The sequence below is a fragment of the Pogonomyrmex barbatus genome, unplaced genomic scaffold, assembly GCF_055798465.1.
Source record: "Pogonomyrmex barbatus isolate J1 unplaced genomic scaffold, ASM5579846v1 scaffold10, whole genome shotgun sequence".
Classification (NCBI taxonomy): Eukaryota; Metazoa; Arthropoda; class Insecta; order Hymenoptera; family Formicidae; genus Pogonomyrmex; species Pogonomyrmex barbatus.
In genome coordinates this window covers 4966181-4992172 of record NW_028297099.1, presented here as the reverse complement: position 1 = coordinate 4992172, position 25992 = coordinate 4966181, and the positions used below count along the sequence as shown (strand labels likewise).

The window sequence follows — 25992 nt, the reverse complement described above, 5'->3', positions numbered from 1 at the left end:
AATTATATTTGCATGATAGAGATTTGCATTCGTCTGGCGTGTTTAATAAAATTTAAAAAAATCAAGGAAGAAAGACGGGAGAAACTCTTTAGAGCAACCCACAAAGTTGTTGGTTAAAAGTTATATCGTATGTAAATGAACAAGAGAGCTATGCATGTGCGTAGTACATAAGCATTTCAACCAATGAGACATTCAGTGTAGGTCTGGATTGTTTTATAAAGTTTGCTTTGAGTATTACATAGCGGTAGAGATGCTTCCATATTTCCATTATTCTAATACTTAAACCGTCGCTTTTCGACGACATTTCTATCGTAATATTTTATCATTTTATAAAATTAAATTTTGCATTAATCTTTATCTCGCGAGTGTTTGTCTTTCCTTGAGAAGTTAACCGCGAGATATATCTTTTAATTAATTAAATGTCAAATATTTAGTTGGAGACGAATGCAAGCAAATAAAGTGAAGCGTGAGAGATAGCTGAATTAAAACTGAACGAGGCATCAAGATTTTTATTTAAGACGGCTTACGAAATTAAATGCTCGCGCTTTTTATTTGAGATATCCCCCGTTTCTCCTTTTATGCTCAGTGATTTCGTAAATGAATTTTTGCGTCAAGAATACCAATTACGTACCGAGCTAACTACATTTCCAGAACGTTCCGGTTGGAAACAGTCCAATGCCGCTCGGCGAGGTCTGCCAAGTGCGTTAAAATCTATCGATCCACAAATTGCCGCGCGAATCCATTTAATCTTCGCCGTTGTAGCTAGAATGGAATAAAATAGACTAATAAGAAAGCGCTTTGCGGAGACCGTATTAGCACCAAAACTCCAAGATAATTCTGTGGCTGCGCCGATAAAGCTCGGCTTTCTTTTCCGTAATAATGAGCTCAGTTTGCTTTTCAAAATGCTGCTGTTAATAGCAAAAAATATATTTATTTATTTTAAAAAAGATACATATTTTGATCTTGAATTTTTTCAACCTTTATCCAAATCACTTTTTTTAAACTCAGTTATGAAAACTATCCTGAAATGAAATAGAAAATGAAATAAAAAAAGTCAAATTATTTTATTTCAATCGTTTTATAATATAATGCATTTACTAACTGGATGCATTGTGAAAATCAGATTTACATTAACAATCGACGAGTATAAACGCAAACAAGACGCATATCGCGCAACGAGATGTTGCTGTCGTCAGCATTGCGTCCGTATCGCGAATTGCATTATCGTCGTGGCGCGATGCAACATTGACGACAAATACAATAAACACCGAGCCGTGTTGATGATAATGGTCAGATCACTTCGTATATTATTACGGCGAATTGAAGCGAACGGGCATTATACGCGAACGCGTCAGAAATTACGTCGCGCTTCGCGCGTGAACGGTTTTGTCGTCGTACGACGCGTCGCGGTTGCAAAAGCCGACCTACTACCGGTGGCTCGGCAAAGCATCGAGCAAAATTGCATACGGTACGGGTAATAAATGAGATTTCAACCGGTTGAATGCGAATAAACGAAGCGCGCCACGACGATGGTGGACCTCCGCGAGGCGGAGGGAAAAATCGTCCAGAAAATTGACATTGCCGCTGGTCGTGCGCGCCGATCTGCGCCGCGGTGTCATTTTCAGCTTTCCCACGGTGTGGGCGAGGCGAACTTTCCAATTCAATTTCCAGATGGGTCGCACAAAGGCTTATTTATGAAACGTTCACCAAGAGTGGAAGCGAGCGCGAACGGTCCTTGTCGGGACACGCGCAAAATGAACGAAGAGGAGGAGAGCTTCTCTCCTCTGGCTTCGATAACGCGGCCGATGCTGGTCTCAGGGTCGCTGTTAGTAAAAGATATCAAAATAATTGAAAAAGTTTAAATAGACTTCAATGTTATTTACGGCGGGCTATCTAACCCATGCCGTTTTTGGTCCCTATGTCCCTTATTTTCGTACTAATCGTGCCAGACCGACTGAAAATTTCTGAATATCACTCAATGCAGTAATCGTCTATCCCTTAATTATTTTTATTTATCACCAAAAGCTTCTATACAATTCAGCTAGCATTACAAGAATAAAACACATAAAAACAATTAGAATTTTTTAATTTTAATTTTATATCGTGCAGTTAGATAAATCAATTACCGAAATTTTAATCGATATCCTGATTAGTTAATGTTTCGCTTCTAAGACAAGTACAGCGTTTGCGCGACTATATGTTACAATGGCGATGAATGCCATAGTCATCGGCGCCATGTGTGTATTTGTGTACGTGTTCGCGATTCGCATACGTTTCACACAGACATTTGGAATGGCCGTAGATATGTATTCTGCCTAATAGTAAAGGGGTTCCCTAATTGTTGCTGCAATGTTCATAGAATACGTGTGCTCGGTGGGCGGCGTTTGGCTCTGTGTACGTGCGCGATGTTAGCATCGTATACATTATCGTGCTATATATTCCTTGGGGCGAATATACGTGTTAATGGATCCTTGCACTCTGAATTAGGTCCATCTGCCAAATGGACGCGCAGACCGATGGCAAAGGAAGCCTCATTAACCGGATATTCGAAACGCATCGGTCATGTTGTTAACAATAACAACTGACACTTAGCATCATTTCTGAAACTAATTGAGTTTTGAATTTCTACCAAGTTATCAATGTAGTGAACGACCGAAGATATTATCGAACGTACACTTTATGTTCTTATATAGTGATATATTTTATTAGTGATATATTTATACAATTATAAAACAGATATTTAATAGTTTTTTTTGTTCTTATTTTATAATAGTTTTTTTGTTTAGTCTTCTTTTACTTTTTATAATTTAATATCTCGTAATTCTATGAGTATGCAAATGAACATAATGGATCTCGAGATGCAATTTCGTATATCTACAAAATCCATTTCACTTAACCACCAGTTTTATATTCACAGCGTTTCTGCCGAAAATTGCCCTCACTTTCTTCGAGTTTCTTGTTTCTCTACTTTTCGTATAAATGAGTGTAGTATGATTGTAAAATCCACATGCAAGTGAGGGATGAAAGCGGTTCACTTTCACGACTATTTCACATAGTTTGATATAATATTTACTTTGTAAAAGACATTTATGCAATGATAACTTGTTCTTTTAATTTATAAAACTTAATTATGCCGTTTTCATCTTATTTCTAATCCATTTACGAAGTGGACATCTATTTCCTATATCGTAATACGTATATACCTTCTTTGAAATCCATCCTATAATGATTAAAAGAACGCATAAAACTGAAAATGATGTTATCGTCAGGAATACGATAATGTCGAAATCGAATTGCTGATACCACGCGGTATCGACTCCATTGAAACGTAAATGAGGTGCGCCATTGTGACGCATTACGAACTCGATCCACCATATAATATTCTCTAAGCTATCATAAGGCTTGTCCTTTGTGAGAGCACGTAGCTCTAACATCTTATCTTTGTATCTGCAAATAGAGCACCAAATATATATGTCAGTTATTACATGTAAATAACACAATCATTATTTTCTATTTACGTGGAGACGATTATTATCATCATTTACATGCACGCGCTCGCACGCCTAAATAATCGACATCGTAATTACCCCTTATCATCGATGACTTCCAATATAGCGTCGTGCAATTCCGATGTCGTAAGCTGGACTATGTCTAGGTATCTTGCAACTCCCAGAGAAACCATTTTCATAACTTGGCACACCTGATCGAAGAGAAATGGTATTCCTATGAGTGGGACGGCGTAATGAACCGCTTCTTCGGTACTCTGTAGTCCGCCTTGATAAATGAAGAGCTTGATGTTTGGATGAGCTATAAAAACATAAGAGAAGAAAAGAGATGATTAATAAGCTTGATATTAATGTTTAAAATGCCAGCTTGTCTATTTCAATTTACCCAGCACACCCTGCTGCGGAACCCATTTCGAGGTAAAAACATTTGAAGGAACATCGAAGTTATCATTCTCGAATTTCCACAATACTTTATACTTCAAGTTAGCAAAGGTATTTACAAATATCTCCAGAATTTTCGGCGGCAATAATTGACTTTTCCTGATTGATCCCAGACTAATATAAATAAAGCCATTTGTCGCTTCATCCAAGAATTTTTTTAAATCCTATAGAAAATGTTATAAAAAATATTTTTTTCGCATTATTCTTTATGCGTTCTTTATTGCTATTACATATAAAATATCATACTTTCGGTAACAATGGCGGTGTCTTTGCAATATGTATTCCGCTGAAATGGATAACATTAGGTATTTCGGGTCTCGCATATGCAAACGATGGTTCTTGATTGATCAAAATAAGACTCATATTCTTTGCGACATCGGTAATATACGGTATATCCTGTCCAAAATACTTTTCGGCTATCTTTTGTTGATTATATATGAAATCATTATACCATGAGTATATATCCCACCAAGTATTGATGAAATTCTCCAATCGCTTCCAAAATGATAGGTTTAATCCTGTATGATTTTTGAGCTCCCAATTCGAAGGATGCGATGGTAGTACAGGACTGCCCAAATTAAAACGATGGTAATTTTGCAAACCCAAAGTCAGAATACCTGCGATTATAAAATTTATTGGGTAAATTGCGTACACTTTTATATAAGTCATAATAAAATTAAATAATTTTATTTAAATTTACCTATTAAAGGAGCATTAAATCTGTGCGCTAGCATGTAGATCGCAGGAGTAAACATTTCCGTTATCACCGCATCAAATTTTGCATTAGTTCCTTTCGCGTAATATTTCATAAGATCAGGATGACTGAGAACATTATTCGCAATATCATGACCCAGCAACCGTGCTCTTATCTTCAATTCTGCTAATAGTCTAAGATTCCAACGAACTTGACTTATGTCAATATTAGCAATTTTTTCATATTCAAAACTATTTAGTTTATTTCTGTGGAAGTGTATTTCCGTGTAGTTAGTTATATTAGGATCGCTTAAGATATTAGGAGTCAATGTGACTATCTCATGTCCCCGCTTGTTCAAAGCAAGATTTATTGTTTGAAGTACTATCTGATGACTATATGATGGAACTGGAGTAATAATCAATAGCCTTTTACTGCAAACTAGATTACTCATAACCAGAATCCATAAAATTGTGATAATTGGCGAAATACTGATAATCAGTTTCATTCTATAAACAGAATAGGAAAGAGGATAATAGATGATTATACATATTTAACTTTTGTTCATTGTAACATGCCATATACGCATGCTAATAAAACGATAATTTATCTTGCAATCGGCAAATTGTGAGATAGATATGTGCATTGTGTGAAATGTAATTATTTTCATATTTCTAGACTTTCTAGAATTACATAAATCTTTCAAAATAATATAAAATAAATTTTTATACGAGTGAGAGAGAGAGAGAGAGAGAGAGAGAGAAAAAGAAAGAGAGAAGGAATATAAATGTATCAACAATATAGTAATTAATATGTTTATACATACATATAAAAAAACGTCACGCGATTGCACACGCGCACAAAATTATTCTTTTTTATATAAAAAAATATAAATGTAATTGTTTATATTTTTATAACTAGTGTTTAATACTTGATTAAGCTAAATTTCACGTACTTACGTATTAATAAGTTGTGTGACTTGTTTTATTATTTTTCACAATCGAATTTGTTTTTAACAATATACTAGCTGATACTTAGATGATATCACTTGAAAAGACGTATCTCGACTAAATTGAAGAAACGAAGCGGTAATATTATGTACATCTCATTAAATCCCGTTTTAATTTATGATAATTCTCTCATGATTATCAATGAGTTTTGATTCTTAATCAAGATCATTTATTACATTTAAAAGGTTAAGTGTAAAATATTTTTTAAAATCTATTTAAAATGTAAATTTTTCAAATCCATTTTAAATATAAGTTAGATAAATAGGTATTTTAAATAGCTTTTAAAATGGATTTTCTTCATGTATGCAGTTCATTTGAGTATTTGAGTATTTATTATTTTTACTTGATAAGCACGCTGTTTGCTTTAAACAGCAATTGTTTTTCAAAGATATTGTTGTGCATATTTCAACGATTAGAATGCATAATCGTACCTCCATATAAACGTTCTACTGACGACAAGAGCGCAGTATTACATTTTATAAAAACTTCTTTAACCATAGGAAATGCATTAAGCGAGTCCAAACATGTATCTTCATTTTGCAAATACTGCAAGCATTGCAATTTAATCGTATTTTTAATGAAAGTGTTTGCAACACTTTCATCGGAAGATGATCCCCCTTTAAAAGCAAAAAAGCTTTTACTATATGTGACTTCGGATACATTTATCGAATCTCAAGTTTTTGGCACATGGGTTAAAGATTCAGCTTTATTAAAAAATAATTCTTTGATATTATTTCTTTTTCCTTTTGATACTCACTGTAACTTAAAAAATGGATAGCTAAAATAGCATCGTTTATTTAAAAATTTTTTATTTAAAAATTTAAAGGAAAAATCAAAATAATAGTTGAATTTTTTGTTTAAGTCTTCTAGTACAATTACTAATTTTGTACAGTATTTTAAATGCTGGAGTTGCAGCTTTTGTAACTTTTTTTGCAACTTCTATAGTGGAACTGGTTTGCCATAAAACAAGTTTTTCGTCTTGTAGCTTATCTAAAACTTTCGCGATTGATTTGACGCCTTCAATGTATTTTTCTAAGAATTCCAAGTCACTGTCCTTGAATTTTGATAGTTTCAAGAGATACGGGTAGTGTCTTGACGCCAAGTTCACGCGCAGCGAAGTCGCGTAGAACGGCGGCGAGACGCCTGTGACTATCATTACGCTGGACTCCGAGATGAACTCGACTTACATTATCTCAGCAACGGCTAAACCGAATGAATTCTAACTAGACTTAATCGATAACGAAGCATCAAATTATATAATAAAAGTGTTTTTAGTTTTTCTCTATGTATTGTGCCTTATGAATAGAGATATTGCAATGCAAAGTCAAAATATTTAAATTTTAAGAAATGTCCACGTCGTCGTCGTCAGACATCTCTCTGTCCTTTTCTCTCTCATTATCTGTCCTTTTCTCTCTCACTTCTCTCACACCAATGTAACTTTTCTAATTTCGACACTAGAAAGCAGTATTTCTATCTCTCGAGGTCAAATTCACGCGGAGCGAAGTTGTATAGAATGGCAGCGAGATACATGGCTGGCTCATTATTACGCGAGATTTTTTAATTATATAAGTTTAAATAAAAAATAAATAAATAAATAAATAATATTAAATTAAAGAATAATAATAATAATAATATTTAAAAAATAAATAAATAACATAATATAATATAATATAATAATAAAGTAATAATAATATAATAATAATATATCAAAGAGAGAGACAAAGCTAATTTTTCGGTGAGTAGAATCTTGGTTGCTAAGTTCATATGAAATAAATTCAAATAAATTTCAAATAAATTTTATATTTTTATATTTTATATTTTTCAACTACGTGCCGCTAATTTTTTAGTAGATTAAAACATAACATCTGTCATTCATCTTATTAAAACTTATTATTTCAATTTAATAAACATTTAATAAACATAAATAAAATAACACAATAACATAATTACATAATTTAATTAACATTTTTTACATCTTATATTTTAACATTTTATTCAACATTTTTAACATTTTTAATGATCGAAATACAACTATTAAATGGTTCGATGTTAATCAGATGCGATATAGAAAGTTGAAAAGTTATAAGGATATTGAAATTCTTGACAATGAATCTACAAATATATTTTGTCCGTCTGTAATAGACCATCATCCAAATAGAAAGAAGAATTAGAATTAGAACAAAATTACTTTTTAAAAATATGACGCCAAGTTCAAGCGCCCTTTGTTATATTTGGTTTATATAAAAAAATATAGTATTAGAATTTTAATCTAATTAAATAAAAAAATTTTACGATATTGAATTGAAATTATATAAAAAGTCTAGTTTACTTTTATTGGTGCAAAAAATGTGAAATCAAAAAATTGAAATTAAAAATTTCTTATAATTTCTTATAATATAAAAATTTCTTATAATATAAAAAAGAATTTACTAGTGAAATAAACCAACTTTTACTCTTATTAAATAAAGAAAACCTTGCGATCATAAAATCATGTTTTAAATGTAAATTTTTAATGTAGAGCGATCTTTTAAGATCAAACTGACGCACAAAAATTTAGCGCGCCCGGATCGCATTAAAATATATACCTACATACTTACTGTTATATTAACTTATCTATAATTATAAGAATATAAATAAAAAATATTAAAACGTATTATATTTCAATTTAATAAACTGTTATTCTATTCACTTATTACATTGTTCATTACATTGATATTTGTTGATAAATGTAGTTTTAATTCGGGTCGCATTAAAATACGTACACACATATTCATTGTTATTTTATATATATATATATATATATATATATATATATATATATAAATTTATTTTTTGGCAGTTATAAGAATATAAATAAAAATATTAAAATCTATTATATTTTAATTTAATAAATTGTTACTCTGTTCGCCTATCACATCATTTATTTATTGTTAACAGTAGTTTTAATGCGACCCGAGCGCGCCAAGTTTTTGTAGGTAAATTCAACGTGATCATAGAAGAAATTGTGTTCTGAGATTCGGGTCCTTTTATGCATCAATGACACTAAGGGAAACTTATAAATCTAGAAAAATCCATTTTACAAATAGTTAAATATATAGATATTTCCACTTCAAATGTAAAATGGAAATGGTTTTTCAAAAAACATTTAAAATGGAACTATTTTAAATGTTACCAGCTCTGACTGATATACATGTATGCATACTGTAGTGGTATATATATATATATATATATATATATATATATAATCTGACAGGTAGACAGAAAATATTCAAAAACTAAATATTTATTTCTAAAAAAATTACATCAAATAAAACTATTTTGATATTAGAATATTGTACATTTTAAAAGTTTTCCTAATGTAAAGCATAGATTTATGTTACAGTTTTCTATATTTATTATGTAATTATATAATCATAATCATTAATATAATAATTATATAATGACATAATTACATATCAGTTTTTTTTTAAATACTTATCTGTCTTAAATTATTCTTTTTCTTTTAAAGCAAATATTTTATACATTATTTTTTATTGATATAAAAGAATATTAGAAATATTAAAGAATCTTAATCTCTCTCTCTCTCTCTCTCTCTCTCTCTCTCTCTCTCTCTCTCTCTCTCTCTCTCTCTCATTTTTTATATATTAAAGTAATGTAATATATTTCAAATTTTATTATTATAAGAATGTAACAGAATTTCTATCAAAATATCAAATATCACATATTTTTCTAATATTCTGAATGTAGTATAAACTTTATTCTTACAAATATTTTTATTGTTTTATATATATATATATATATATATATATATATATTATAACATAAAAACATCATATGAGGATAATTTTGCTCTGTTAAGAATCTTTTATAATTTAAATTCTTTTTTTCTGATAACTTTTAAATAATTAAGTCATAAATTAAATGATAAATGTATCCCAGACGAAAATCTAAAATCGAAATCGAAATATATATAATAATGAAACATCTTCATAAAATATTTTTTAAATATTTTTTAGACATCTTTTGAAAATATATTTTGAGATATTTTTTAAACATCTTTAAGATATCTTGTTTATCGATTTTGAAGTTCACATTGAAATAATATCATTTGATGTAAATAATAATCGTAAATACTAATAATTGATTGTAATTAATAATTGATAATAATTTTTAAGTACTATATGCATTTTAAATATGAATTATCACGGATAGTATGAATTATTAATACACATAGCGTGACTATTACATTTTATGAATGATTATAACTCTACGTGTACGTTTTTTTGATTTAAATGCAATTTTTTAATGGTTTCATTATATAACGTAATTTAATCATCGGATTCTTTGCCCCAAAAATTATAATAAATTATAATAAATTATAATAAATGATCTGTTTTACTTTTCTCAAGCATAAAAATAGATCTTTTTATAATATCCTTTTCGATATAATTTATTTATTGATAATAAATATTCGCTTATATTGATTGTATAATTTAACTACATTTAATCACGAAATTAAACTTCATCAATTTTAATGAATTTCAATTCTTCAATTTATTCAATTCAGTAAGTTCCGTCTTTAAATCCAGGTTGCTTGCATTTTTCACATCTAGACCTCAATATATCACAACGAAAAAGAGCAAACGAAATAAGAGAAGGGTAGCGAACTGTGAGACAGCGAAATCCAATTCTTTTACCGATTAATATTGTCTGTTGCACCTGGAAACATGGCGAACATGGTGTATCGGTAGTACATATTCCAACATATATATATTCCAACGTACGCGGAAAAGGGAAGACTGATTTGTTCGTGAATCATCGAATCACAATTTATTTATCAATTTATAATATTTTTCTGTATTATTTATCAAAGTAATTATGAAAGTAAAGTTGAAAGTAGTAAATCTTTCTTTAAAATAAAATAAGATTTTAGAAATGGGGAAATATCACTGATTTGCTTTATCTCGCAATGTAACGACATTTTTAAGAAATCAAAGGTTTTATTATAATTTTCTGTTTTGTATCTATTGATTGAGAATAATAAAGTGACTTCTATGTCATTAATTGTGATTATACTTGCTAAATTATACAATTATATGAAACTAAGCTACTTACAAGGAGACACACATATCTAGCTTACTAATATAAGCAATATTAATTGGCATGACTAGATGATGATTAATATGAGTAAGTAGATACAGGCTATTAAATTGATGAAATCTTATCAAAAAAATAAATTATAATAAAAGACAATAAATATAATTCTTTAATAGATTTTTGAATTTCCTGTGATCAAAATCTATATTATAATCTGTTCTTGATTAAACTGAGGAATTTTTCACTTAGCTTAATTAGTAAATATACATACAGATTAATTACAGAAATGGAAAATTGCAGGATGTTTCATCTATTTTACTTATCAAGAACATAAAAAAAATTTGTTGGTGTTAAAGAAAATAAGCTGAAATGTTCGATTATTTAATGAATGCAATCAAGAAATAAATACATTTTTGTTTCCTTATATTATTGTGCAATAATTACTGCGTCATTTGATCTCAGTTGTCTCTTTCATACATTATTTCATTATTTTAATTTCGAGAATCCTATTAAGTCTCTATTATTAAAACATATATGATCAGTAATAACAATAATAATAATAATTATTATTATTTTTATATGTTTGTTTCCTCGTCTAGTAATTTATATTTAGCACCTTAAAAATTTTTGAATATATCAAATTGTTTATAAAAAATAATATAATATTAAGAGATTATACAGCATATTGATAATGATTGTCGCAGATTGCACATGTTTTCATGAATTCAATTAGAAATAGACAATCAATTAACATAATTGAATATTGTCTAAGATAAACTTTATATTTTATATTTTAGTCGTTTAAACGTGTAAATATTCCAACAGCGAAATTCTTAATACAGTCTAACTAACTAACTAACATCGATACGCATGATTACAATCACACAAGGAGCAAGACTGGAAGTATCATGTCAAACTATTTCAATTCGACAAACAATTGCTGATATTAGCAGAAAGTCACTCGGACTGTCTTTACGATACACAAACGCATAGTTCTAGATATACAGATGTGTGTGTGTGTGTGTGTGTGTGTGTGTGTGTGTGTGTGTGTGTGTGTGTGCGCGCGCGTTGCGTGTGTGTGTGTGTGTGTGTGTGTGTGTGTGTGTGTGTGTGTGCGTTGCGTGTGTGTGTGTGTGTGTGTGTGTGTGCGCTGCACTGGGGATTGAAATTATGCAGATTAAGCTCGTTCACACCGTGTTCGAGAGCCTTGGCGAATGGCGGTTTCGATTGTACACATATGTCGCGAAATTGTTTCTCATCCTATATTGTAATCAATGAAAATGCAAGGTTCTAATCAAATATAGAGAAAAGGATATTTCTTTTGTACACAATAATGAGGAAGATCCAATATTAGATCATAAACCTAATAATCGAAATGTGCACTTTACATTCTTAAAAATATACATCTTAAATTGTTTTTTATTCTATTTCCCACGCATACAATGGCACGACAATACAAATACGAGCTTATCGCCGTATCGACCAACGGAAAGCGTTCATCCTTAGTCGATGCACGCGCGCCCGGTACGCAAGCACGTGTATTAAATGCGTTTCTAGTGTACGAATCAAAATCAAATCGAGCTTGGTACGTGATCGGATGGCTGCGGAGCTAGAGACGACGGAATCCTTCCCCGATCGAGACAACGACGGTTCCCCTAACTCGCCCCACAGTTTCTCAACTGTAATTTCAACTCGATAGTTGCCACGGTATTACAGAACTGCGCGTAGCTCCCTAACTCCATTAATCATTACGGCTCCGAGATCAGCTCAAGATCGTTTTTGAGAGGTCCGAACAGTTTCTGCTCGAATCCTAATCCGTCTTGGTTATGTTCTATCCATTTCTTAGTCTCTGACGAGAGAACGCGTGCTACTGCGAATATGGATCATCGCGTAGCATATCGATACAATATACGTTGGGAGATTAATTTTTGCAAGACTTATATATTAATGCATATTATATAAATCATATAAATTATAAATTTCAGTAAAAACAAAATTTATTATATATAACACACACATACAAAAGAAAAAAGAATTGAAATTTGAAGCAAACTTTCTATATAAAAGTATTATAATGCTTTTATATTAAAATTATTATATAAATTCTAGACGTAGAAATCAGAATGCGCGTTATGTTTAAAAAACAGATTTAGCATAAAGGAAAAACAAGAATAATTGGTTGAAGAATAATTGATTTCTTGCGAGTTTTTAGCGATTGCTTATTTCATGGCCATTTCTATTTCTATTAATAAAAAAGATATAAAAACATATGATAGATTCACTGTATAATCATGGTAGATTATATAATTGATATATAATTTATGTTCAGTGAATGATAATTATAGAATGTAATTTCAAATAGAAACATATTGTTGCAATAATCTTCCTGTGAACATTTATGTAGATACGTATAATTTTCATGAATAAACATTTGTAAACATGCGTATTGTAATAGTATTTTTTATAGTATGCATTTTGTATATTGTGTTTATAGTCACAATATTTGTGAGCTTTGAAAATATATTATAAAATATTAGGTATAATATATTATAAATATATAAGTTATAAATTAATTATAAATTAATTATAATTATGATGATGTTATTCTTACGAGCAGTTTTGTTTAACACGAACTAAAATGTGCAACATATGAACGAACAAAATTTACTTTTTTCAGTCTAATAATTTAGTTTATTATATTGCGTTCACATTAATAAACTTGAACAAGAAATATAAATTACAGCTTAAGATATAATTATGAAATATGTCTTATTATAAAAGACAGATTAGATAATAACATCAAATTCATTACATTACATGTATATATTTTATGAAAAATGTGTTATACTAAAAGTTTATATTTCTTCTATTATTATTATTTTATTATTGCTCAAAGATGAAGGCTAATTTATTATGTAATACATTTATCATATATGCGTCTTTTTATCGTACAGTAATAATTATAATGAACGAACAAGGTCCATTTCAAATTGTTCTAGAAATGAATCGATAGACTATTTCAGGTCGACAATTTGATTATCATTCTTAGGTACACTTTAGTTTTACCTTACATATACACGATAGAATGCTTCCACGGATCATTAGTGCTTTATGACGGTAGTTGATCTTGGAAACGGCCCAGCCTTGTTTGGCAGACAATTATCGATTCTATGAAACCCTCTTCTGGAAGACTCGATAGACGTTCCAGACGCAAAAGAGAATCCGTCTCTTTCCGCTTAAATTTGGAAACTGAGTTCAGTACACTCGCAACTCCGAGCAATCGTAATTTCGCAGGCAGCAGAAGTTTAGCCGCCGGGCTTTCGTTCGAGAGGTAGAGCTTAGAAGTCAAATATCGGGAATTTCATTTGCGCGCCGCTATGTATTATTCAATCGTACTCAAAGGAGTTTCCTCGCGGGATAAGCTGCCGTTGAACTCATCAATCACTGTTCTCCGCTCTGACAGACTATTCCAATAAGCTCAACTGTCGGGATTAGTACTTGTGAAATCGATGTATGTCATCAAAATGAACAAAAACTTTGTTTCAGACTAAGAAAGGCATTAGATACTCTGATCACTGTGCTTTATCGTCATGGTGTACATATTTAACAATTTATTCTCTCTTTGCTTTAATATATTGCAAAACGTTACTAGAGAATATACACGACTAACTTATAAAATATAAATCGCTGCATTAGCTGTTTGGAATCGTATGAATTAAAAGTATGGATTAGTACATAGTAGTATTACATTTAAGATGTATAAATTTCTTTATAAATTATTCTCATATTTTCATTAGGGCACAAAGCTAAACGCTAAAGTATGATATAGATGAACTACGCATGTGATATTTATTAATGTTTTATTGATAAAGCAACTCAAGTTTAAGTGTAGGTAAATGTTAGGGCCATATTAACATTTTGTATCAGATATTTTTGGCGCTGATGTCGGTTTGCATGATTTATAAGGCGGACAATAATCCTTGCAAAATGTGACTTGATCAATATAAACCTCTACTTCAGTATGTGGCTCCTTAATATGTTTAAAAACAAGTTGACCATCTTTTACATATTGATGAAAAGGAATCACACATACTCGTTTCCATCCAAAACCTTTCGCAACCTGTGCGATATATCTGTAATAGATGTGCTAATGTTAGATAGAATATCAGACTTCAGATTAATATTTATCTGAATTTATCAATTTAATTTTACATGTCGTAACCCGATTCGCATAATATAGTCGCACGGAGACGATACGTGATGTCTTGTATTAAATAACGCGCTCACATACGCTGAGAAGTGCATCAAGTCATCGCACACTATACTCCTAATAATCCTAATTAATGCGATCGTTATTCTTTTAATATGACACGAAGCCATACGTCAACTGTCTCGACCTCACTACAGCTTAAATTACAAGGTAACAGTTTCGTTGAACGTACGACGGAATAGAATTCGACGATCTTTCTCGACCCGTCGCGGCCCGCCGTGAAGATTACTCAAGATTCCGCCGAGGCGAACAAACCGCGCCGAAACGACTTGCATTCCTTTACACGCCTGCAGCCTAACCAGAATTCCACGGTCAGCCAGCTGGACTCACCTATTGTTGCAGTCAACACGGAACAATCGATAGCCGCAATCGCGCGCGAGATACCAGCTATCTAGCACGAGCTTTCTGGCAATACCCTGGTTCCGGAAATCCGCTCCGACCGCGAGATAGCTGCACTCGAAGATCTTGAGAACGTAGTAGTGCTTCCAGAGATTCGGCTTGCGGGTCACGTAAGCCTCGAACTCGATCACGTCGCGGATCGACCCGCATTCGCAGCACCTAGCGAACTCGATGAATCTGTCGGGATCCCAAGGACAGGAACCGGCGTTCACCGCGGCACCTACGATACAATTATCCTGGTCCTCGGCAATTATCGTCATACCCTCTTGAAGATCATCGTACAGAAGCTTCAGCAACGACGACGCGGGCTCCTGCTTGTCCAAACCAATGTTCACCATAGTTGGATCATCCTTGAAGAAAGCATCGCACATGAAGGTCATCACTCTATCGTGATCCACTGGTAAAGCCAATCGTGTCTTATAACACGGCTGATTCTGTAAATGATGTAAGAATGTACATACATGAACTTTTGCACGCTGATAAATGTAAGTATAAATCTCAATTAAGAATCTAGTATTTACTTTTCAACCAGTACTCCGCAGAGGAAATGTAAAAATAATACTTGTAGAACTCAATTCATTTTAAATTAGACAAAAAATTTGTTAAAATCTGTATTATATTATTAACATTCCTGCAACATTTTTATGAAACGTATATTTCAGATGAGATACTTACGGAATAACTTCGCATCGCCGTGTGTAAATAATATTCTTGGTTTCTAAATGTGCTGAAACATGATCCGTATTTTATGCCTTTTGTAACTGAGCAAATCAATCTTGATAAAATCAATGTCATATTTCTGCCACGGTGACCTCTCTGAACCTAAAAATATATGTATATTATTTAATTCTTTATTGAAATATGTAACAGAACATTTTCAGAATATCCTCGTGCGCATTTCGTGCTATCATTCGCAATGTCGATTGATATTTTACGTGCAATTTTTCGTTTTCTTTTTTAGGTTTTTATATATATATATATATATATATATAAATATGAATTACAAGATATTATTACGGTATTAGAATTAGAATTAAAAATGAAAACCTCTTATTTGATCCCTTTTGACATATTAATAATTAATGGTAATTCGAAACTACGTATCTAACAGTAAATATATTATTTATATCCTTTCTGTCATCCTTTTATGATATTCGCCTCTTTGACGTTAGTCACAAATTGCGAGACAAACGCCTCTAGAATGCGATTTTTGATTGATTTTTCTATTGTTTCATCGCTAGAGTTTTTCTCAGCGAAGATAAACGGATGACAATAAACTATCGCGGAAAGACGATCGGATCCCCGAAATCAGGCGTTCTCGAAGAATCACACGAGAGCATCGGACGTGCGACGGTCAAATAAAAAGGAAGGAAAGTAAGATACGAGGCGAACGTCCGCTTCCGAAGGATTGGAGATTATCAGAAGATAAATTGCATTTCTTCTCGGAGTAAAACGTCGCCGTCGAGGCAAGCCGTCAGATCTAGTTCTTTGACATAAATTATCCGAGAGCTGACGTTCGTTACGTACGCATCGAGGTTTCGCAAGAACGTTGATTGAACTACGAGCGAAACAGTGAAATAAAACAATTTATGTAATTAGCTAACGTTCGTTGTTACTTTGTTTGAATTCCACGTCGAATTCTACGGAAATTCGCAGCAGCAGTTAAAGTAGAACCGTTTCGCTTCCATTAAGAAGCATTCCAAGCGGTAAAACTTAACGCCGGCGTTCCGCAGTTTCTGGAAGACCAGGTCGGACGATAACTCAAACACGGCTCTATTCATTCATGGCCGTTGTACGAAGTGATATGGGTGGCAGCCTGCAGAGCGGCATCTGATTTATGTATTCGCGCCGCGTTCCACCGCTTCCGATATACATGCACCTTTATATATACGACGTATATATACTGGTATAGATACATATAATACAACCGTCGTGTGCGTATGTATACGCATCGATGGTATAGGAGAGGGTGGTAGCTTACGCGTGAATATACACACGTACGTACATAAGGTGCTCACAGATACATATGCGAGGACGGTAGGTGCCGCAGCTTATTGTTGATGAATGCGGGGAACCCGAGCTCACTGAGCCATGAAGGGGATGCGGGCTTTATACGTATATCGTAGTCAGACTACAGCGGAGGTGGTTGAGACCGATAGGTATACGTTACCGAAGTGGAATGCCCTCGCGGACTCCGTTGGCGATCCCGCCAATGAGAAACGTGGAGATATAATACAACGGCCTATATATGCATCAATTATGTGCCTAGATTCTCATTTCGCGGCAGGACCACTCGCGAAAGATTGCAATTTATCGGCCCAACAATGCGGGCATTGTTTAATATCCATTAACCGCTCACCGGCCGAATGCGGTTACTCTCGGGTCGTGTTCGATCATCGGTCGGTTGCGTAAATAAAACTGAAATCAGTGCCTCGTGAATTGGATAAATTGGAGAAACCAAGAAATTAAATTTATTGCTAAAATTCCTATTGTGATTAATTAAAATTTAATTAAAATTTAATTAATTAAAAACTTTTGTGAAAGTAAAATGTCAAGAAAGTAATAGATGAAATAAAGCCGTTATCACTTGATTTTATATAAGGGAAAAAGTTATAAAATTGAGATAATATTAAAAGACGAAATAATATGTTTATCTCTAATGGATTTAATATAAAATAAATATAAATACAACAAAAGAGGCAAAAGAGGACTTACGCTTACATAATTCTATATTTTATTAAACGCGCAACGTGCGTGCATACACGAAACACAAAGTGGAATATAATAAATGTACGCGCAAATATATGAATAAATGTACATTTGTTATAACATTTTTGTATTTATCTTTCAATTAATTAATTAACGGTTACTGTACAATTGTATGGCGACTCACGCAAGCGTCATATATGTTAATACTTGGGTCGTCGTTGCTGAAAGCTAACTTTCAACCCTTCGTTAAGCTCGTCTTTATGAATCCGTTCAAGTTCCTAAGAGGAATCCATCGTAGCGTGACCTTGGGCTTCTCGGTTCTCTCATCTTCTCGAACTTCTTTTGTTGGTTGGCTTCCTTCTCGACAAATCTGGAATCGTTGTTCTTGCCTTTTGCATACGTGCCTTCAGCAATGGCATATTTTTCACCGTATCGACTATGATTTTCAAAACGTCCACCTTGACGTCCATTATTATAGAAATCAGCATCCTTTTTGAGTTCATCTTTGTGATAAATGTTATGGTATCCGGTGGTGTTATGGGTCTTCTTGCTATCATCTCCAGTTTTGTAGGTAGTAGTTCCCTTCTTTTTCATGACTTCTTCTTTATGATTCTTTGCGCGATCCTCGTTTACGGAACGGCTTTTACTCGCACCAGAGACTTCAGTATACTCAGCCTTCTCATTCTCCTTTCTCCTGTCGCCCTTCGAACCTACCTCGAAGATAAAGAGATTGCTAGTACCGCGATCATCTCTTGCGACCTGTGTCTCATGCTTCGACGCAGCGTAATGCGCATCGTCATCTTGATCATATTCGCCAGATTTACCAGAACTATCGTCGTCCGTTGTCGAAGCTCGTAACGTCGCACTCTTGCGACCAGACGGGTCAGTTTGAGGTTTCGCAAACGCAAGCTCCATGTGAGTAACTCCGGGTGGCTTCACGCCTTTATAACCGGCCGGCAACATTTCCGCCTCAGGTTCTATGATCAAGGGTAATAAGACTGGATGAGCCCTCGTAACGATTGCTCTCATCGTCGACGATGATTTCTGCTCTTCGAACTCCTGACTGTCTTCAAGGATCTCAAATAATTTAGTCGCAGATAACTGTTCCTCAAAGTCATAGCTGTCAGCTGTTGATTTCGGATCGTACGATCTCGAGCTGGTAATGTACATCTCGTTAGCTCGGTCTCTTGCCGGATGCGCATAAACGCAGAGTATAGCGCAAGCGGCGTACCATCCTGCATAGATCTTCATTCGTTTTGTGGATACCCTCGTTGCTTGGAAGCCCGGGTAATCCAATCCAATCTACAAATTTGCTCAAAAATATGTGTATATATCTTCGAGCAAATCGATCAGGCACAAGATAGAGGCACTTCTGGTGCGACAACGCGCCGACACGTACTGTAATAATCGTGTAATAATACCAGCTCTTTTATATCGCGCGACAATCGCTCGGCCAAACCAAAGACCATCGATTTCACATGGCCTTAGTGTACTTAGCGTAGCGTACAGTCAATTCAAGATCAGCAGCGATTACGGTGTCAGTCAATCAGTGATGCAAAGCAAACTTGCGGGATTAAACTACAGTTTCAGAAAGAAGAAATGTTGCGAAATACGTCCTAGATATTCCTTATAATTTGTACAAAAGGAATCGAATAATTGTTGATCTTGGAATTTAAATTTCTTTGTGCATCTTTATATCTTATTAAACTGTCCCAGATATTTTTTGTAGATATTCGATTACAATCAAAGGAACCCTTTGCTCAATTTTTACGTAATCCTAATGAAATATTGACTAATGCCGTGGCGAAAGAAACAATACGCGCTCCGTATTTAAACACATCAAGGCGACCCTGAAACTCTCTATGGCTGAACAGTGTGTCACTTGAACGATGGAAGGATATACCGTCCTTCTAGCATGTATATATAAGGCGATAACGCGAACAAACGGATACAACAGTGTCGGACAATTCAGCCACGGGACGTAATAACGATTATTATCCGGCGGTATTTACAAGGACAAGGGATTTGGTTGTCATGATTGCGAATTTAGTGACGGCCATGCTGTTCATCGTCGGCAATAGTGCGTCATCGACGGGGACATCACACATGACTGTCTCTAAGATGAGAATAGCCGATCTCGAGACCTCTGCAAGCGGATACGCGTACAATCAGCAAGGGGGTCTTCCGGTCGCGTACATGCGGTACACCAATCACGGAAGCGGACGTTACTACCATGCACCGGCGCCAGTGCATTACGTCGTCGGCAGTCCTGCACCTGTTGCGCCTGCCGTTTCTGAAACTACGTCGTCGCACGAACCCGTTCTGCTCGCGTATGCGACTGCGAAGCACGAAATTGCACCGTACGTAGTGCGCCAGCCTTACCCGCGCGATGGATTCATTAATTATGGCGTGGGCCAATTAGCGAAATACGCGCAACCGCTTGAGCCGTCTAAACTAACTGCACGTGCATCATATCATGCGCCTAATACGTTTAAACCGAACGAAACAGATAAAAATATCGACAAAAGAAGTGACAATGAGGAGTACGAGGACGATTACGATAATGATAAGGACGAGGACGACGATAAAAAAGAGAAGAAAGCTCATGTGCCTGAAAATCGCGAAGAAGCAGTTGATTTTATAGCAACCCATCCTATTCACGGTCTCGACAACTCTCGTTCAGATATCGACGTTTCGTTCGAACTCGGCGAAAAGTATTCGGCCGCGCAGAATTCTGCTCATGGAGAAAAGGGCGACAAAGGGTACAACAAACGAGTGGAATTTGACGTGGGTGAACGCGGACAGCATGATAAAAACAGGCAGCTAGGTAAATTTATATTTTTTTTCAACATTTATTAAATTTTTTAATTCGCGTTTAAGCATATATATTTTTATATAAATATATTTATTCTAAACGAAATTCCGTTACTTTTTGTTGTGTTCTTTCAGAACATTACGATATCAAAACCGAGCATAAAAAAGGGCATAGCGATGTAGCTGGAAATTATGGACGCCATGATGAAAATGAGAATGGCGAAAAGGGTAGCAGCTATGGACAAACATCGTACCACAAAAAGGGACAAAAGACCAGTGGCTTCCATAAAGTTTACCACAAGGACGAATATAAAAAACATACCGATTTTTATGACGAAAATCATAAGAAAGGTTATTTTGATAAGTACTTTGCTAGTGACAGGAATCATAACACTACCGAGGGCAATTTCAAGAAAGGCGATCGTCATGAATTTGGCTTTAATAATGAAAATAATGGGAAAAAAGGATTTTATGACAAAGGACATACACAGAATCGTGATCAAGGCTATAATAAGGAAAGAGGTGAAAATTCGTTTCATAATAGTTATGAAAATTATAGTTCCGATGAAAATACGCATTTAACTAAAAAACATGGTAAAGTTGATTAACATATTAGATGTTACTGAATACATATCGATAATTTTATTTATTGCTATTTTATATTGTTATTTATAATATGCAATAAAAAGGAAATAAATTTTTTGGATTATTTTTATGAAATAGATTTTTATTATAACATTGAATATTTCACTGTAATATTGAAAACACCACTTGTTTTGTTGCATGTTACTGATGAATTATATTATTACGTTAGGATTAGAATAATTATCGAAAACATAATTAAAATATTAACATTGCGAAATAATATAGTTATGTAATTAATAATGTATGATGTATATAAGCTATGTAATGATAATATTGATTTTAAATTTTTTGCAAACGAGTTATGTAATAGGAATTTTCGAGATTGATTTAATTATTTTAATTTAAATCGTTATAAAAATACGAATTTCTAAATAACTCTTGACAAAACAAATGTAAAATCGTGTCAATTGCACCACTGAATGCGGTAACTGGCCAATACTATTGTTTTATGGAAATAGTATGTAACGAGCGGCCATATTTTCTTGTGACAGCTGCTACACCGCAGAAGCGTGACTGATGTAGCACAAAACATGAAACTCCACTGAATTATTACGACAGTTACCGATTTCATGACACACGTTACGGTTGCAGAAATAACTCAAATTTCATTTTACGTCCAATATGCGTTTAGTGTTATAAAAGTTTGATTAATGCAAGCTATCACGCATTTATAGAAAATAATAGTAACGCAAGAAAAATTATGATTTAATAAACGCAGATTATATTTTTTGCAATAAATTGATGTCAAAATTATGATGAAATAATAAATAAACAAGATATATATTAATATATACATTGAAAAAGTTTTATTCTGTCCGTCGACACTACAATAATCAATGCAGTATACTAGTAGTCAATAAACGTAACTCAACAAGCAATAATAGCGAAATTATAATTTTTCGTATATTTCGTATATTAATGTCCCTTTTTAAATCCCCAATGCTTATGATCTTCATGACCACCTTTTTTGCCATGATGATGATGATGATGATGATGTTCCTCATGTCCGCCATGGCCTTTGTGACCCTTGTGTTCGTGATGGTGAGATCCTTTCTCATGATGACCCTTCTTGCCATAATGATCTTCATGATGATGATGGTCATGATGTCCTTTCTTAAAATGGCCACCTTTCTTGTGTCCATGTTCATGATGATGACCACCATGTTCCTCATGATGACCATGATCGTGATGTTCATCGTAGAATTCCTTATCCTTCTTAAACTCATCAAGTTTATGAACCTCGTGATGTCCCTTTGTGCTGTGACCTTTACCAAAATGTCCCTTTTCATGGAATTTGTGACCTTTTTCTCCTTTCTCGCCTTTATGATGTTCTCCATAATAACCATCATCGTGATGATGGTGTTTTTTATGGCCTTCGTCTTCATGATAATGTCCAGAATGACCTTCTTTGTCATGATGCCCCTTTTCTCCTTTCTCATGATGATGCTCTGACTTGTAGCCCTTGTCGCCTTTCCCGCCATGATGGTGATGATGGCCGGAATGATGCTCTCCTCCATGGCCGCTCTCATGATGATGGTGACTAGCGGCTACTTCCAGATCGTCGTAATGTGCCCTACTGATCTCACGTGCGGTAGTCACACAAGTAGAGGCGATACACGCTGCCAACAGGCAGATCGCCGCCAATCTCATCGTGCTCGTGTTTATCTTTGTTTGATCCAATACTAACGAGAAATGTTTGACTTCGTCGCTGTGATCGGTAGATATGATTAAACCAGTCGCCCCGCTCGGATTATATATCGAGCGCAAGATAATCGATATGAGGGTAGCCAGAACTCTTTCTTGGCTCATTAGGTCGTTGCGAAAGCAATGTCTCCTTAACCTGTTTAAATTGTAATGCGGATTTCAGTAAGCCCGCAACAATCGCTCGGATCCATTATGTAATGTCATTGAAATCGTTGTCCTGCTTACTAAACTACATTTGTAGAGCCTAAATAAAAGCGTTTTTATCGTTTTTATCGAATGATATAGCATGTTGATTTCCAATTTAATGAACAGAAATTTATATAATTAATATATTTGAAACAAAGGAATGTAATATACTTATGATTGGACGTTATCGTTGCAAGCTGTTTAATAAAAAGAACGTTTAAATTATTGGAAATAAATAAACAATTATAAATGGCAAATATATAAATAATTCAGCTTTGTTATGCATTTTATTCTATTGGTTGTATTAAAATAATTTTTATATATTTCTTGATTCTGCTTTAATTAAATGATTTTTCAGCTACATTTAACTATATTTAGCTACGTTACAGATATATGATTTATATTTAAATAATTTTAATTTAATTTCTTAATTTAGAGATTGTTATTATTTATATTTTTAGCAAAATGTGATCAATTAATTTTATGAGATATTCTTCATATTATTAAAATTTTTTTCTTTTATTATTATATTTGAAAATTTTAATTTAAAAAATGATTTTATTAAATTTTTATTACATATGAAGGAAAAATTATATTTTTACAAATACATATATTTCATGTATGTATCAATATATGTATCACATATATTGCAATTTATTTAATATTTTAACAAGTTTGATATCTTTTAGATTATAAATTGTATAACAAAATGTAATTGTACGTATTTTAATATTTTATTCTCTTTTTTCTCTCTCTTGCTTTTTTACTTTTTACCTAACATTAAGTCTATTAAGTAATCTGAGATTGACGATAGTTCTGTATAACTAATAGCATTTTCAAGCAATAATACACAATGCGAATAAATGTTTTACGAAATACGAGTTCTGTATTGTGATCGAACAAGAGCGAAGGAACGAAAGCGATTACGTACAAAGCATTGGTGGAACCGCAGGTATATAAGCTTTGCTTTAAAGATTATTGGCCAGTCAATTGCAATTGTTGGTTCTACAAAGTTCCAACATGGCTAAATACGTAGGTCCATGCTTGTTTCTGGGATTGGCTGTGATATGCACAGTCATTGCCATATCTTCGGCACGAGATGTTCGAAGTATAAAAGGAGATTTGGAAGTGGCTGGTTCTCATCATCATGGTCATCACCATGGTCATCATGGCCATCACCATGGTCATCATCACGAACATGGCGGAGGCCATGAACACCATTCTCATCATCATGGAGAACACGGTGAAGAGGGCCATAAAGGTCATAAAGGTCATCATCATCATCATCATGGAGAACACGGCCATCATGGCAAGGAACATCATGAAGGCCATCATCACGAGCATGGCGGTCACAAGAAAGGCCATCATGATGAACATGACGAACACGGTAGTCATCATGAGCACGAACATGGCCATAAGGAATCTAAATTTGGTCATGGAAAGGGTCATAAGAAAGGCGAGAAGACTCATGGCTATCATCACAAATCCCATAAAGACGAATATCACAAGGAACATAAGTTCTATGATGATTATCATAAAGGTGGCCATCATGAGAAGCATGGCGATCATCATGAGCATCATCATGGTAAGGAAGGTCATCATAAGAAGGGTGGACATCATCACTCTGGTCACCATGAAGATCATCATGGAAAAAAAGGTCATCATGATAAAGGGCATTATGATGAAGATCACCATGGTCATCATGGCAAACATGGTCACGAAGAACACCATCATCATCACGAAGATCATGGAAAGAAGAGCGAACATCATGGCGGGAAGAAGTATGGTTTTCATCATGGTCATGGTCATGGTCATGGTCATGGTCATGGCCATCATGGTCATCACGGACATCATGGTCATGGTCATGGCCATCACGGTCATCACGGACATCATGGTCATCACGGACATCATGGTCATCACGGTCATCACGGTCATCATGGTCATCATCATCATCATTAATGATATAAAATTTGCCAATTTAGTGCGACACAAACAGAATAAATTGTTGCACCACTTGTTCCTTGTTCTTTCGTTGATTATTTTTAGGATGCCCAATAATAATGGATTTATTTCGTTATTGAGAAATTAAAATGTCTATACCAAATATGATTGAATATATTATTTCCCCTAAGAACTCCCACGATATTATAAGATATTACTTTTTCTAAGAATTTCATGATAGAATAATTTTATAATATCTATCTTATTATATAAAAAGATATCATTTTTATATCAGAACATATTTAAATTTGTTATAGAAACTTGTTGTATGTAATTGAATTAGTATATATGTTTTTTATAATCTCTATAATACAAGCGTAATAAATTACGCATTAAATGAATTTTATAATTATTTGAATTATTTGTTTTAGTTGTGTGTAAGATTTACACACATATATTATAATTAATATAATTTTATCTACATTTTTAAATTTAGAGATTAAATATTATCTAATATATTAGGAAGTCAGACTTAAATTTACTGAATTCACAAATTTTTTAAAATAATTATGTGAATAT

General features: G+C 33.5%; 6 protein-coding genes and 1 pseudogene across 7 annotated transcripts; 2 read left to right on the top strand and 5 right to left on the bottom strand.

The window, feature by feature from the left end:
• Positions 1 to 1989: 1989 nt before the first annotated feature.
• On the bottom strand, positions 1990 to 5701 carry LOC105432636 (UDP-glucosyltransferase 2-like). 2 transcript variants are annotated; one of them, XM_025219714.2, is made up of 6 exons: positions 5594 to 5701; positions 4648 to 5147; positions 4194 to 4564; positions 3892 to 4111; positions 3588 to 3807; positions 1990 to 3447 (listed from the first exon to the last, which is right to left on the bottom strand). In XM_025219714.2, exons 2-6 carry the CDS (start codon positions 5144 to 5146, stop codon positions 3129 to 3131), a joined length of 1629 nt encoding a protein of 542 aa, XP_025075499.2. In that variant the 5' UTR covers position 5147; positions 5594 to 5701; the 3' UTR covers positions 1990 to 3128. The 2 variants fall into 2 exon arrangements, with proteins under 2 accessions (XP_025075499.2, XP_025075498.2); XM_025219713.2 differs by having other exon boundaries at positions 5598 to 5701.
• Positions 5702 to 5987: 286 nt separating this feature from the next.
• LOC148937883 (uncharacterized) lies at positions 5988 to 6804 on the bottom strand (annotated as a pseudogene).
• Positions 6805 to 14655: 7851 nt separating this feature from the next.
• LOC105432638 (arylalkylamine N-acetyltransferase-like 2) lies at positions 14656 to 16104 on the bottom strand. Its single transcript, XM_011647536.2, has 3 exons — positions 16090 to 16104; positions 15346 to 15848; positions 14656 to 14878 (listed from the first exon to the last, which is right to left on the bottom strand). The coding sequence occupies exons 1-3, from the start codon at positions 16102 to 16104 to the stop codon at positions 14656 to 14658; spliced, it is 741 nt and encodes a 246-aa protein (XP_011645838.2).
• A 1995-nt stretch (positions 16105 to 18099) lies between these two features.
• LOC105432593 (uncharacterized) lies at positions 18100 to 19576 on the bottom strand. Its single transcript, XM_011647468.3, is given in 2 exon segments — positions 18100 to 18459; positions 18462 to 19576. Coding segments are annotated over 2 exon segments (1014 nt in total). The 5' UTR covers positions 19375 to 19576; the 3' UTR covers positions 18100 to 18358.
• Positions 19577 to 20035: 459 nt separating this feature from the next.
• Positions 20036 to 21632, top strand: LOC105432639 (uncharacterized). Its single transcript, XM_011647537.2, has 2 exons — positions 20036 to 20950; positions 21073 to 21632. The coding sequence occupies exons 1-2, from the start codon at positions 20158 to 20160 to the stop codon at positions 21543 to 21545; spliced, it is 1266 nt and encodes a 421-aa protein (XP_011645839.2). The 5' UTR covers positions 20036 to 20157; the 3' UTR covers positions 21546 to 21632.
• Positions 21633 to 22314: 682 nt separating this feature from the next.
• On the bottom strand, positions 22315 to 23247 carry LOC105432595 (uncharacterized). Its single transcript, XM_011647469.3, has one exon. The coding sequence runs from the start codon at positions 23230 to 23232 to the stop codon at positions 22498 to 22500; it is 735 nt and encodes a 244-aa protein (XP_011645771.2). The 5' UTR covers positions 23233 to 23247; the 3' UTR covers positions 22315 to 22497.
• A 1230-nt stretch (positions 23248 to 24477) lies between these two features.
• LOC105432596 (uncharacterized) lies at positions 24478 to 25516 on the top strand. The gene has a single exon (XM_011647470.3). The coding sequence runs from the start codon at positions 24493 to 24495 to the stop codon at positions 25429 to 25431; it is 939 nt and encodes a 312-aa protein (XP_011645772.2). The 5' UTR covers positions 24478 to 24492; the 3' UTR covers positions 25432 to 25516.
• The last annotated feature ends 476 nt before the right edge of the window (positions 25517 to 25992 follow it).